At 43.4% G+C, this 11,699-nt stretch overlaps 1 protein-coding gene across 1 annotated transcript in view; it reads right to left on the bottom strand.

The window, feature by feature from the left end:
* The window catches only part of PSPC1 (paraspeckle component 1), an 89,747-nt gene that overhangs the window by 64,796 nt on the left and 13,252 nt on the right, over positions 1-11,699 (bottom strand). The window contains exon 2 of the mRNA XM_017548220.2: positions 11,105-11,406. Coding sequence (XP_017403709.1) covers positions 11,105-11,406 — 302 coding nt within the window. The remainder of the gene's footprint in view (positions 1-11,104; positions 11,407-11,699) is intronic.

The raw sequence follows: 11,699 nt of genomic DNA, 5'->3' as shown, positions 1-11,699 counted from the left end.
TAGAGACGGGGTTTCACCATGTTGACCAGGATGGTCTCGATCTCTTGACCTCGTGATCCACCCGCCTCGGCCTCCCAAAGTGCTGGGATTACAGGCATGAGCCACCGCGCCCGGCCTTCAGTGTTCTTTCAGGCCTGAAAATACTAAAGTTTAAAGTGTTAATTTATTTACAAAAAAAAAAAATTTGAAAAATGTTTCAATATGAAAAAAATAGTAAGTTCTATAGAAGAAACAAGTCCTCTGAAATCGTAACATTTGGAGAGGAGCTCCGATCACATTTTTGTGAAAACCACTTCAGACTTTCCTTTCTGCTGGGATGTATGCATAATGCTAAATAGAGTGAATCACCTATATATGCTTTTTTTCAGATATCCAATGTACTCAATGTAAAACGGCTGGCACCATTTTTGCATTGTATGCATGCACAACAATTTTTTTTTTTTTTGAGATGGAGTCTCGTTTTGTCGCCCAGGCTGGATGCAGTGGCGCGATCTCAGCTCACGGTAACCTCCGCCTCCCAGGTTCAAACAATTCTCTGCCTCAGCCTCCTGGGTAGCTGGGATTACAGGCGCCCACCCAACACCATGCCCGGCTAATTTTTCTGTTTTTAGTAGAGGCAGGGTTTCACCATCTTGGCCAGGCTAATCTTGAACTCCTAACTTCGTGATCTACCCGCCTCAACCTCCCAACACAGTAATTTTTTTAGCCATACCAACTGGTATACATCTGTGGTTTTCATGTTTTCTGTAATGATATATAATATGAAATACATATTTGTGACTGATCTTTCCTTAGAACTGTGGGAAAAAAGTAGAGTATACAGTACTAAAAACATGGTGACTTAAGGGCTGGGCAAGGTGGCCTGTGCCTGTAATCCCAACACTCTGGCAGAACGAGATGGGAGGATCATTTGAGGCCAGGAAGTCTAGGTTACAATGAGCTACAATCATGCCACTGCACTGCAATCTGGGTGAGAGCAGAATTTGCCCAAAAAACAAACAGTGACTTAAAAGATAATGCAATATGTAATTTTCTTTTTTGAGACAGGGTCTTGCTCTGTTGCCCAGGCTGCAGTGCAATGGCATTAGGACTGCTCATTGCAGCCTTGACCTCCCAGGCTCAAGTGATCTTCCCACCTCAGCCTCCCAAGTAGCTGGGACTACAAGTGTGCACCACCATGCTTGGCTAATTATTCTATATTTTTGTAGAGACAGGGTTTTGCCATGTTGCCCAAGCTACATGTAATTATTAAAATGAGGAATGTGCAATGATGACAATTTATTTCTGCACTGAATTATCCTTATAGACATGTACCATTTTGTGACGGTTTTTCATTTTATTTATAAGCATGGTTGAGAACAGCTGAAGAGCAATGATAAAATAATTACCAGGATGCAGCCATGGCCAATATGGTAAAATCCCATCTCTAGAAAAAATTTAAAAGTTAGCTGAGTGTGATGGTGTGCGCTTATAGTCCCTGTTACTCAGAAGGCTGACGCACAGGAATCACTTCCCAGGAGACAGAGATTGCAGTGAGCCGAGATCATGCCACTGCGCTCCACAGTGGGTGGCAGAGCAACACCCTGTCTCAAATAGTAATAATTACCAGGATGACAATATCAGTAAAATTTTATGATGGAGGAAAAATAAAATCAGTAGGATCTCATAATGTTATCTTAGATTTACAAAATGACACAAGAGATCCATGTGGTAATTTTAAGAAAAGGGATCTGATTTTTTTTTCTTCTTCTTCTTTTTTTGAGAGACAAGGGTCTCACTATGTTGCCCAGGCTAGTCTCAAACTCCTGGGCTCAGGCAATCCTCAGCCTTTGGAGTACTTGGGACTACAGGTACCTACTACTGTACCCAGCTTGTTTTAATTTTTTAGATTTTTCTTTTTCTTCTTTTGAAGACCTCTAAGAAATAAGAAAGTATCGGCCGGGCGCGGTGGCTCAAGCCTGTAATCCCAGCACTTTGGGAGGCCGAGGCGGGTGGATCATGAGGTCAAGAGATCGAGACCATCCTGGTCAGCATGGTGAAACCCCGTCTCTACTAAACATACAAAAAATTAGCTGGGCATGGCGGCACATGCCTGTAATCCCAGCTACTCAGGAGGCTGAGGCAGGAGAATTGCCTGAACCCAGGAGGCGGAGGTTGCGGTGAGCCGAGATCGCACCATTGCACTCCAGCCTGGGTAACAAGAGCGAAACTCCGTCCCATTGCACTCCAGCCTGGGTAACAAGAGCGAAACTCCGTCTCAAAAAAAAAAAAAAGAAATAAGAAAGTATCAGTCTTTACAAATAACTACAAATAAGGAAATATCAATCTTTACAAAAAAAGAAAGCAAAAAACTAAAATTGGATCCAATTAGCAGCGATACTATATCAAGGATTAATGTTGCTTTCCTAAGTTAAGTAACAATTTATACCTATGAGCACGTTTTTCTAAATAACTCATATTTCCAACAGGCAAAGGAAATATTATGATGTTGTTTTTCTTAAAGGATTTTTTTTTTGTCTAAAAGTAACCTCATTTAATGGAAAGATGTGAAAAAGCAAATAAAATGTTTGGAAAAGCAATCCCTTTTAAATATGAATATAAAATAGGAAAAGTACAAGATTTTTGTACTTTTCTGCCCAGGAAAGTGTACAGAAAGGAGTTTTAAAAAGCAAGCCTGAAGCCAGGCACACTAGCACTTTGGGCAGCCAAGACAGAAGGATTCCTTGAGGCCAGGAGTTCAAGACCAGTCTGTGGAACACACTGAGACTGTCTCTCTAAAAAAAAATAAGGCCGGGCACGGTGGCTCACGCCTGTAATCCCAGCACTTTGGTCTGTTACCCGGGCTGGGTGGCCGAGGCGGGAAAATTGCCTGAGCTCAGGATTTCAAAACAACCCTGGGTAACATGGCGAAACCCCGTCTCTACTAAAATACAAAAAACTAGCTGGCCATAGTCCCAGCCACTCAGGAGGCTACGGCACAAGAAACGCTTGAACCCGGGAGGAAGAGGTTCCAGTGAGCCGGGTTCGCACCACTGCACTCCAGCCCGGGTGACAGAGCGAGACTCTATCTCCAAAAATAAAAATAATAATCAGTGGTCTCTGGTGGGGTGTGCCTATAGTCCCAACTGTTATTACTCCAGAGACTAAGGCAGGAAGTTTGTTACAGTGAGCTATGATCAACACACTGTACCCCGCCTGGGCAAGAGTGAGACCTTGATCCTAAAAAATATTTTTAATAAATAAATAAAATAAAAATACTCATGTGGCTTCACTGTTATTCACTAGGCATTTTTTAAATCTTTGCCAATACAACAGGTTTTTTAAATTTTACTTTAATTATTAATTTAAAAATTTAACATCTGTCAATCTCAAAAATTATCGAAGCCACAAAGGTCTCTAAACGGCACAGAAATACAACACAGTGTTGGAAGAGAACTGATATAGAAACCAGTAAATTATTTTTCTCCCAAAAACAATAAAATGAAAAGGGACAAAAATTAGCAAATAAGAGTAATGCCATATATAAAAAGAACATGAGCCATATTAGTAGTTGTAACAGAAAAGAGGTTACTCCTTGATATAAACTGAATGTTTGTGTCACCTCAGAATTCATGTACTGAAACCCAATCCTTAATGTTACAGTATTTGGGGTTCTGGGAGGTGCACAGGTCAAGAAGGTAGCATCCTCACGAACAGAAGCAGCGTTCTTATAAAAGAGATCCCAAAGGCTCCTCCCTCATCCCTTCCTAGATGATAAGAGGCATACAGAGTGAGAAGATGGCTGTCTATGAATCAAGAAGCAGGACCTCACCACCCACTGAGTCTGCTAGCACCTTGATCGTCAACTTCTCAGCCTCCAGAACTGCGAAAAATAAATTTCTGTTGTTTATAAACCTGCCAGTCTATGATACTTGGTTGTAACAGCCCAAATAGCACAAAAATCAACCAGGTATGGTAGTGTGTGCCTGTAATCCCAGCTACTCAGGAGGCTGAGGCAGGAGAATCACTTGAACCCGGGAAGCGGAGGTTGCAGTGAGCTGAGATCATGCCACTGCATTCCAGCCTGGGCAACGGAGCGAAACTCCGTCTCAAAAAAAAAAAAAATTCTATTCCTGGTGGGCAGAAGGTGCCAAGTTCAGAGAGGCCAGGTTGAGTACAAGGAATGGCCCCCCAACATCAAATTGGGCCTCCTAGTCAAGGACATGAAGATCAAGTCCCTGGAGATCTCTCTCTCCCTGTCTATCAAGGAGTCTTAAAATCTTTGACTTTTTCCAAGATTTCGAAGATTATGTTCATGTAAAGGCAAACCCTTGATAGCCAACAGATCAGGTTCACGGCATTTGTTGCTATCGGTGACTAGAATAGCCACATTAGTCTGAATGTTATGTGCTCCCGGGTTGTAACTACCACCATGCAGGGGTTCATCATCCTGGGCAAGCTTTCCACTGCTGCTATGCGGCAAGACTACTGGGAGAATAAGATCAGCAAACCCCATACCATTCCTTGGTACTGTGGCTCTGTGCTGGTGTGACTCATCCGCACTCCCAGGGGCACTAATATCATCTCAGCCCGTGCCTAAAACACTGCTGATGATGGCCAGTACCAACTGCTATACCTTGGCCAGGGGCTACATTGCCACTCTAGGCAACTTTGCAAAGGCTACCTTTGATGCTATCTCCATGACCTACAGCTACATCACCCCCAATCTCAGGAAAGAGATTGTGTTCACCAAGTCTCCCTATCAGGAATTAAATAACCATCTCAAAGAGACAAACACAAGTCTCAGTGCAAAGTCCGAGCCTCCAGCTGCAGCTACTACATAGTGTTTTTAAACACACCAAAAAAAGTGAATTAAGCATTTTTTAAAATCTATAATAAGAAAACAGGCCGGGCGCGGTGGCTCAAGCCTGTAATCCCAGCACTTTGGGAGGCCGAGGCGGGTGGATCACAAGGTCAAGAGATCGAGACCATCCTGGTCAACATGGTGAAACCTCGTCTCTACTAAAAATACAAAAATTAGCTGGGCATCGTGGCGCACGCCTGTAGTCCCAGCTACTCGGGAGGCTGAGGCAGGAGAATTGCTTGAACCAAGGAGACGGAGGTTGCAGTGAGCCGAGATAACGCCATTGCACTCCAACCTGGGTAACAACAGCGAAACTCCGAAAAAAAAAAAAAAAAAAAAAACAAAGGGTGACTAAACACTATGTACCATAATGTTTATCATGGTAGGAACAGTTAAATCTGACACAATTATGACATACTATACAGAATCTTCAATGATATAAGAAAAAATTCATAATAAGAAACAGAAAAACTTCAGGCCAGGCATGGTGGCTCAAGGCTGTAAAATCCCAACACTTTGGGAGGCTTAGGTGAATGGATCACTTGAGGCTAGGAGTTTGAGACCAGCCTGGCCAACAGGAGAAACCCTGTCTCTACTAAAAATACAAAAATTAGCCAGGTATGGTGGCACACGCCTGCAATCCCAGCTACTCAGGAGGCTGAGGCAGGAGAATTGCTTGAACCCAGGAGGCAGAGGTTGCAGTGAGCCGAGATGGTGTCATTGCACTCCAGCCTGGGTGACAAAACAAGACTCGGTCTCAAAAAAACAAAAAGACTGTACTTAGGGCAAGGGATACAAAGGTAAACAAAATAGTCCCTAAAAAGAGAGAAAAAAAATATATGTGAGTAAACAAAAAACACTGAGTCTAAGAGCTAGGAAGGAAAGAAGCAATGCAGTCATTCAGAATAACAAAGGGAGCCCAGTTTAAATAAGGCAGTTACAGAAATATTCTATTAAGTGACATTCCAGCTGGGACTACTATGCGAACAAGAACATCTTGAGTTCCATGAGAAGGTTTAACTAACAAGTAATAAAGTTCCTAAGCAAGGAAAGTCTGCTGGCAGAATAAACTACTCCCTGAGATTTGGCATCAGACAAAACATCACACCTAATACAACTGACTACAACTCACTAGCTGTACAACTTAAGCAAATTACATCTCTGGGCCAATTTTCTCACCTGAAAAATAGAACAAATAACCAGTGTTGCCACAAAAATCCAAGAATGTGATTATGATGTATCTGACAGACAAAATGTTCAACACCTTGCCCATTCCCACAAAATTCTTTTTAATTTATTTAAAAGCGATCATCCAAGGCCGGGCGTGGTGGCTCACACCTGTAATCTCAGCGCTTTGGAAGGTCAAGGCAGGTGGATCATTTGAGGTGAGGAGTTCAAGACCAGCCTGGCTAACATGGCAAAACCCTATCTCTACTAAAAATACAAAAATTAGGCTGGGTGTTGTGGCTCACGCCTATAATCCCAGCACTTTGGGAGGCTGAGGTGGGTGGATCATGTGGTAAAGAGATGAAGACCAAGATACAAAAAATAAATAAATAAGTAAAAACAAAAAAATAAAAAAAGAGATGAAGACCATCTTGGCCAACACGCTGAAACTCTGTCTCTCCTAAAAATACAAAAAATTAGCTGGGCGTAGTAGCACACACCTGTAGTCCCAGCTACTCCGGAGACTGAGGGAGAATAGGTTGAACACAGGAGGCAGAAGTTACAGTGGGCCAGATCACGACACTGAACTCCAGCCTGACAACAGAGTGAGACTGTTGCAAAAAAAAAAAAATTAGCCCAGTGTGGTGGTGAATGCCTGTAATCCTAGCTACTCAGGAGGCTGAAGCACAATCACTTGAACCCGGGAGGCAGAAGTTGCAGTGAGCCGAGATCATGCCACTGTACTCCAGCCTGGGTAACAGAGCAATACCCTGTCTCAAGCCTGGGTAACACAGCAAGACCCTGTCTTAAATAAATAAATAAATAAATAAATTATCTACCTACCTACCTACCTGCCTACCAGCCAGGAGCAGTAGCTCGTGTCTACAATCCTAGCACTATGGGAGGCCAAAGCAGGAAGATTGCTTGAGCCCAGGAGTTTAAGACCTGCCCGGGCCACATGACAAAAATACAAAAAGTACAAAAATTAGCCAGGCATGGTGGCACATGCCTGTGGTCCCAGCTACTCAGAAGGCTGAAGTGGGAGGATCACATGAGCCTGAGGAGGTTGAGGGTGTAGTGAGCTGTGATCGCACTCGGCCTGAGTGACAGTGAGACCCTGTCTCCAAAAAAAAGCTATCAATAAAAAGTTCTTGCCGGGCACGGTGGCTCACACCTATAATCCCTGCACTTTGGGAGGCCGAGACGGGTGGATCACGAGGTCAAGAGATCGAGATCATCCTGGTCAACATGGTGAAACCCTGTCTCTACTAAAAATACAAAAATTAGCTGGGCATGGTGGTGCACGCCTGTAGACCCAGCTACTCGGGAGGCTGAGGCAGGAGAATTGCTTGAACCCAGGAGACGGAGGTTGTGGTGAGCCAAGATCGCGCCATTGCACTCCGGCTTGGTTAACAAGAACGAAACTCCATCTCAGGAAAAAAAAAAAAAAAAAGTTCTTAGTTAGCTGGGCGTGGTGGTGCATCCCTATAGTCCTAGCAACTTGGAAGGCTGAGGTGGGAGGATCACTTGAATCTAGCAGGTCAAGGCTGCAATGAGCTGTGATCATGCCACTGTACTCCAGGCCTGGGAGATACACCGAGACCCTGCCTCAAGGAAAAAAAAAAAAGGCCAGAAACAGTAGCTCACGCTTGTAATCCCAGCACTTTGGGAGGCTGAGGCAGGTGCATCACCTAAGTCCAGGAATTCAAGACCAGCCTGGCCAAGATGGTGAAACCCCATCTCTACTAAAAATACAAAAATTAGCCAGGTGTGGTGGCAGACGCCTGTAATCCCAGCTACTTGGAGGCTGAGGTGGGGGAATTGCTTGAACTCGAGAGGTGGAGGTTGCAGTGAGCAAAGATTGTGCCACTGCACTCCAGCCTGGGTGACAGAGTGAGACTCTGTCTCAAAACATTAAATAAATTAAAAATTTTTTAAATAAAAATAAAATTTAAAAATAAAAAATAAAAACACCAAGTGTGGGTAAAATATGGAGTAACTAGAAGTCACTCACTCATTGCCAACAGGAATGTAAAAAATGGTACAACCACTACGGAAAACAGTTTGGCAGTTTCTTATAAAGTTAAACATACAGCAATTTACCCCTAAATATTTACGTAAGCCACATCAAAGCATAATATTTACAAGAAACCTTGAAAACAAATATTCATAGTATCTGTATTCACAATAGCCAGTAGTTGTAAGCAACCCAAATATCCACCCATACGTCACAAACAAAATAGTTATATCTATCCCATGGAATATGATTTCACCATAAAAGAAACAAAATACTATACACACAAAGATATGAATGAAATCTCATAAACATTATGCTAAGCAAGAGAAGCCAGACACAAAAGAGTACATACTACATGATTTCACTTAATATTAGAAAACACAGCCAGGCACAGTGGCTTAGGCCGGGAAAGGTGGCTCACACCTATAAACCCAGCACTTTGGGAGGCTAAGGTTGGCAGATCACCTGAGGTCAGGAGTTTGAGACCAGCCTAGCCAACATGGTGAAAACCAATCTCTACTAAAAAATACAAAAAAATTAGCCGGACATGGTGGCGCACACCTGTAATCCCAGCTACTCAGGAGACTGAGGCTGGAGAATCTCTAGAACCTGAGAGGCAGATGTTGCAGTGGGCCGAGAATGAGCCATTGCACTGCAGCCTGGGCAGCTGAATGAGACTCTGTCCCCAAAAAAAAAAAAAAAAACTCATTTATAGTAACAGAAATAGGTATGTAAGGCAGGTAGATAAAGAGTGCAGAATAACTAACTGTAAAAGGGAACAACAGAACTTGTGTGGGGTAATGGAAATGTTCTCTATTTTTATTATGGCAGTGCATTACATGCATAAATACGTTGGTTAAAACTCACTGAGCTCAGCCAGGCGAAGTGGCTCACGCCTATAATCCCAGCACTCTGGGAGGCCCAGGCAGGTAGATTACTTGAGGTTAGGAGTTCGACACCAGCCTGGCCAACATGATGAAACCCCATCTCTACAAAAACATAGGCCAGGAGCAATGGCTCATACCTGTAATCCCAGCACTTTGGGAGGCCGAGGCAGGGGAGGTTACATGAGGTAGTAGTACGACATCAGCTTGGCCAACATGGTGAAACCCCATCTCTACTAAAAATACAAAAGTTAGCCAAATGTGGTGGCTCACACCTCTAATCCCAGCTCATCAGGAAACTGAGGCAGGAGAATCACTTGAACCCGGGAGGCTGAGTGAGCTGAGACTATGCCACTGCACTCTAGCCTGGGTGACAGAGCAAGACTCCCTCTAAAAAAACGAAAATACAAAAGATTACCTGGGCACGGTGGCACACACCTGTAATCCTAACTGCCTGGGAGGCTCAAGCAGAACTGCTTGAATCTGGGAGGTGGTGGCTGCAGTGAATTGAGATCGCCACTGCACTTCAGCCTGGGTGACAGAGTGAGACTCCGTCTCAAAAAAAAAAACAAAAACAAAAAAACACCTCACTGAGCTCTAAAACAGAATGTCTTTTTTTATCTTATTTTTTTTCTTTTTAAATAGAGACTGGTTCTTATTGTAACCTTGACCTCCTAGGCACAAGTGATCCTTCCACCTCAGCCTCTTGAGTAGCTGGGACCGACTACAGGGCAAATAGCTGAGACTACTGTGCATTCCACCATGCTGGGCTCCCCAAGGTGTTGTGTTTTTTTTCTTTTTTTTTGAGACGCAGTTTGGCTCTTGTCACCCAGACTGGAGTACAGTGGCACCATCTCAGCTAACTGCAGCCTCTGCCTCCTAGGTTCAAGCGATTCTCATGCCTCAGCCTCCCAAGTAGCTGGGATACAAGCACCCACTACAAAGCCCAGCTAATTTTCGTATTTTTTGTAGAGATAGGGTTTCACCATGTTGGCCAGGCTGCTCTCGAACTCCTGACCTCAGGTGATCCGCCTGTCTCAGCCTCCCAAAGTGGTGAAATTACAGGCATGAGCCATGAGCCACCGAGCCCAACCTTTTTTTTTTTAAAGACATAGTCTCACTCTGTCATCCAGTCTGGAATGTGGTAGAGCAATCTGGGCTCACTCCAACCTCTGCTTCCAGGGTTCGACTGATTCTGGTGCCTCAGCCTCCCAAGTAGCTGGGATTACAGGCACACGCCACCACGCCCAGCTAATTCTTTGTATTTTTAGTACAGACAGGGTTTCACCATGTTTCCCAGGTTTGTCTCAATCTCCTGAGCTCAGGCAATCCACCTATCTTGGCCTCCCAGGGTGCTAGGATTATAGGCATGAGCCACCGTGCCCAGCCCAAGGTGCTATTATTTTTTAGACAGGGTCTCACTCTGCCACCTAGGCTGAAGTGCAGTGGCATGATCTGGGCTCACTGCAACCTCTGCCTCCAGGGTTCAAGCAATTCTCCTGCCTCAGCCTCCTGAGCTGGGATTACAGGGATGTGTCACCATGCCCAACTAATTTTTGTATTTTTAGTAGAGACGAGGTTTTTTTGTTTTTGAGAAGGAGTCGTCTCACTCTGTCGCACAGGCTGGAGTGCAGGGGCACGATCTCAGCTCACTACAACCTCCAACTCCTGGGTTCAAGTGATTCTCGAGGCTTACCTCAGCCTCCCAAGTAGCTGGGACTACAGGCACACACCACCACGCCTGGCTAATTTTTGTATTTTTAGTAGAGATGGGCTTTTGTCATGCTGGCAGGCTGGTCAGGAACTCCTGACTCAGGTGATTCGCCCAGTGGGTATAAGCCATCGCACCCCTACGGTGCTTTTTAATGAATGTCAATTAGGTGCAAATAAAGCTGATTACAATTTCTAAAAGGATTAAAGTTTATAGATTTTACTTTGTATATAGATGTTCAGTACATTAGACAAAATCAAAATACAAAACATTCCTGAGATTTAACTAAACTCTGAAGTTTGAAGAAAATATATGACTCTTGACTCCTACCAGTACACAAAAATTTCTTATTTATATTCACTGAATATTTACTTAACACCTACTTACCATATGCTAGTATGAACTGCAAGGAAAGACAGAATTCCAGAATAGAGAGAAGCCCATATGTAACTGGATAGAAGGACAAGATATTTAAAACTTACGTTGTTAGCAAGAATGCCCCATCACCACATCTTTCCAGAGCCTTTCGTGCAGGAGGTTTTGCTGCAAATTCTACAAAACCTTTTCCTGTAGCTCTACCACGATCATCCACAACCACAACAGCTTTCTCTACTGGACCAAACTGAGAAAATGCTTGCTCTAGCAGCTCATTGGAAACAACTGGAGAAAGGTTCTTCACAGTTAGGGCTGCTCCATGTGTGGCAAAGCGAATTCGTAGAGGTCTGCTCTTCAAAATGGTGCCATCCAGCTCTGCTTTTGCAATTTCAGCCAGTGTTCTGGATTCCTTTTTAGGAAAAGAAAACATTTTTAAAAGATGAAAGTAACAGAAAAAATTTAAAACAGTGGTTGGCTTCTAGGGAGAACAAGGTAGCTTTAGCAAATGGCTGATAGGATCAATTTGTTTTTGATTCTTTTAACATTGGTATCACATGGTTTTAACTATTCAATGACCATTTTAAACACTTTAAGTAAAAGGTCCCAACTCCATTGTTTTGTTAAAAGTCATCATTTAAAGATTAGCTCCTCATAAGCCCAATTACCAACAATTAAATACTCCTTTTTTTTTTTTTTTTTTTT

This window comes from Cebus imitator, unplaced genomic scaffold (assembly GCF_001604975.1).
Source record: "Cebus imitator isolate Cc_AM_T3 unplaced genomic scaffold, Cebus_imitator-1.0 Scaffold204, whole genome shotgun sequence".
Lineage (NCBI taxonomy): Eukaryota > Metazoa > Chordata > Mammalia > Primates > Cebidae > Cebus > Cebus imitator.
The sequence above is the reverse complement of the archived record's forward strand: the minus strand, read 5'-3'. Positions and strand labels throughout refer to the sequence as shown.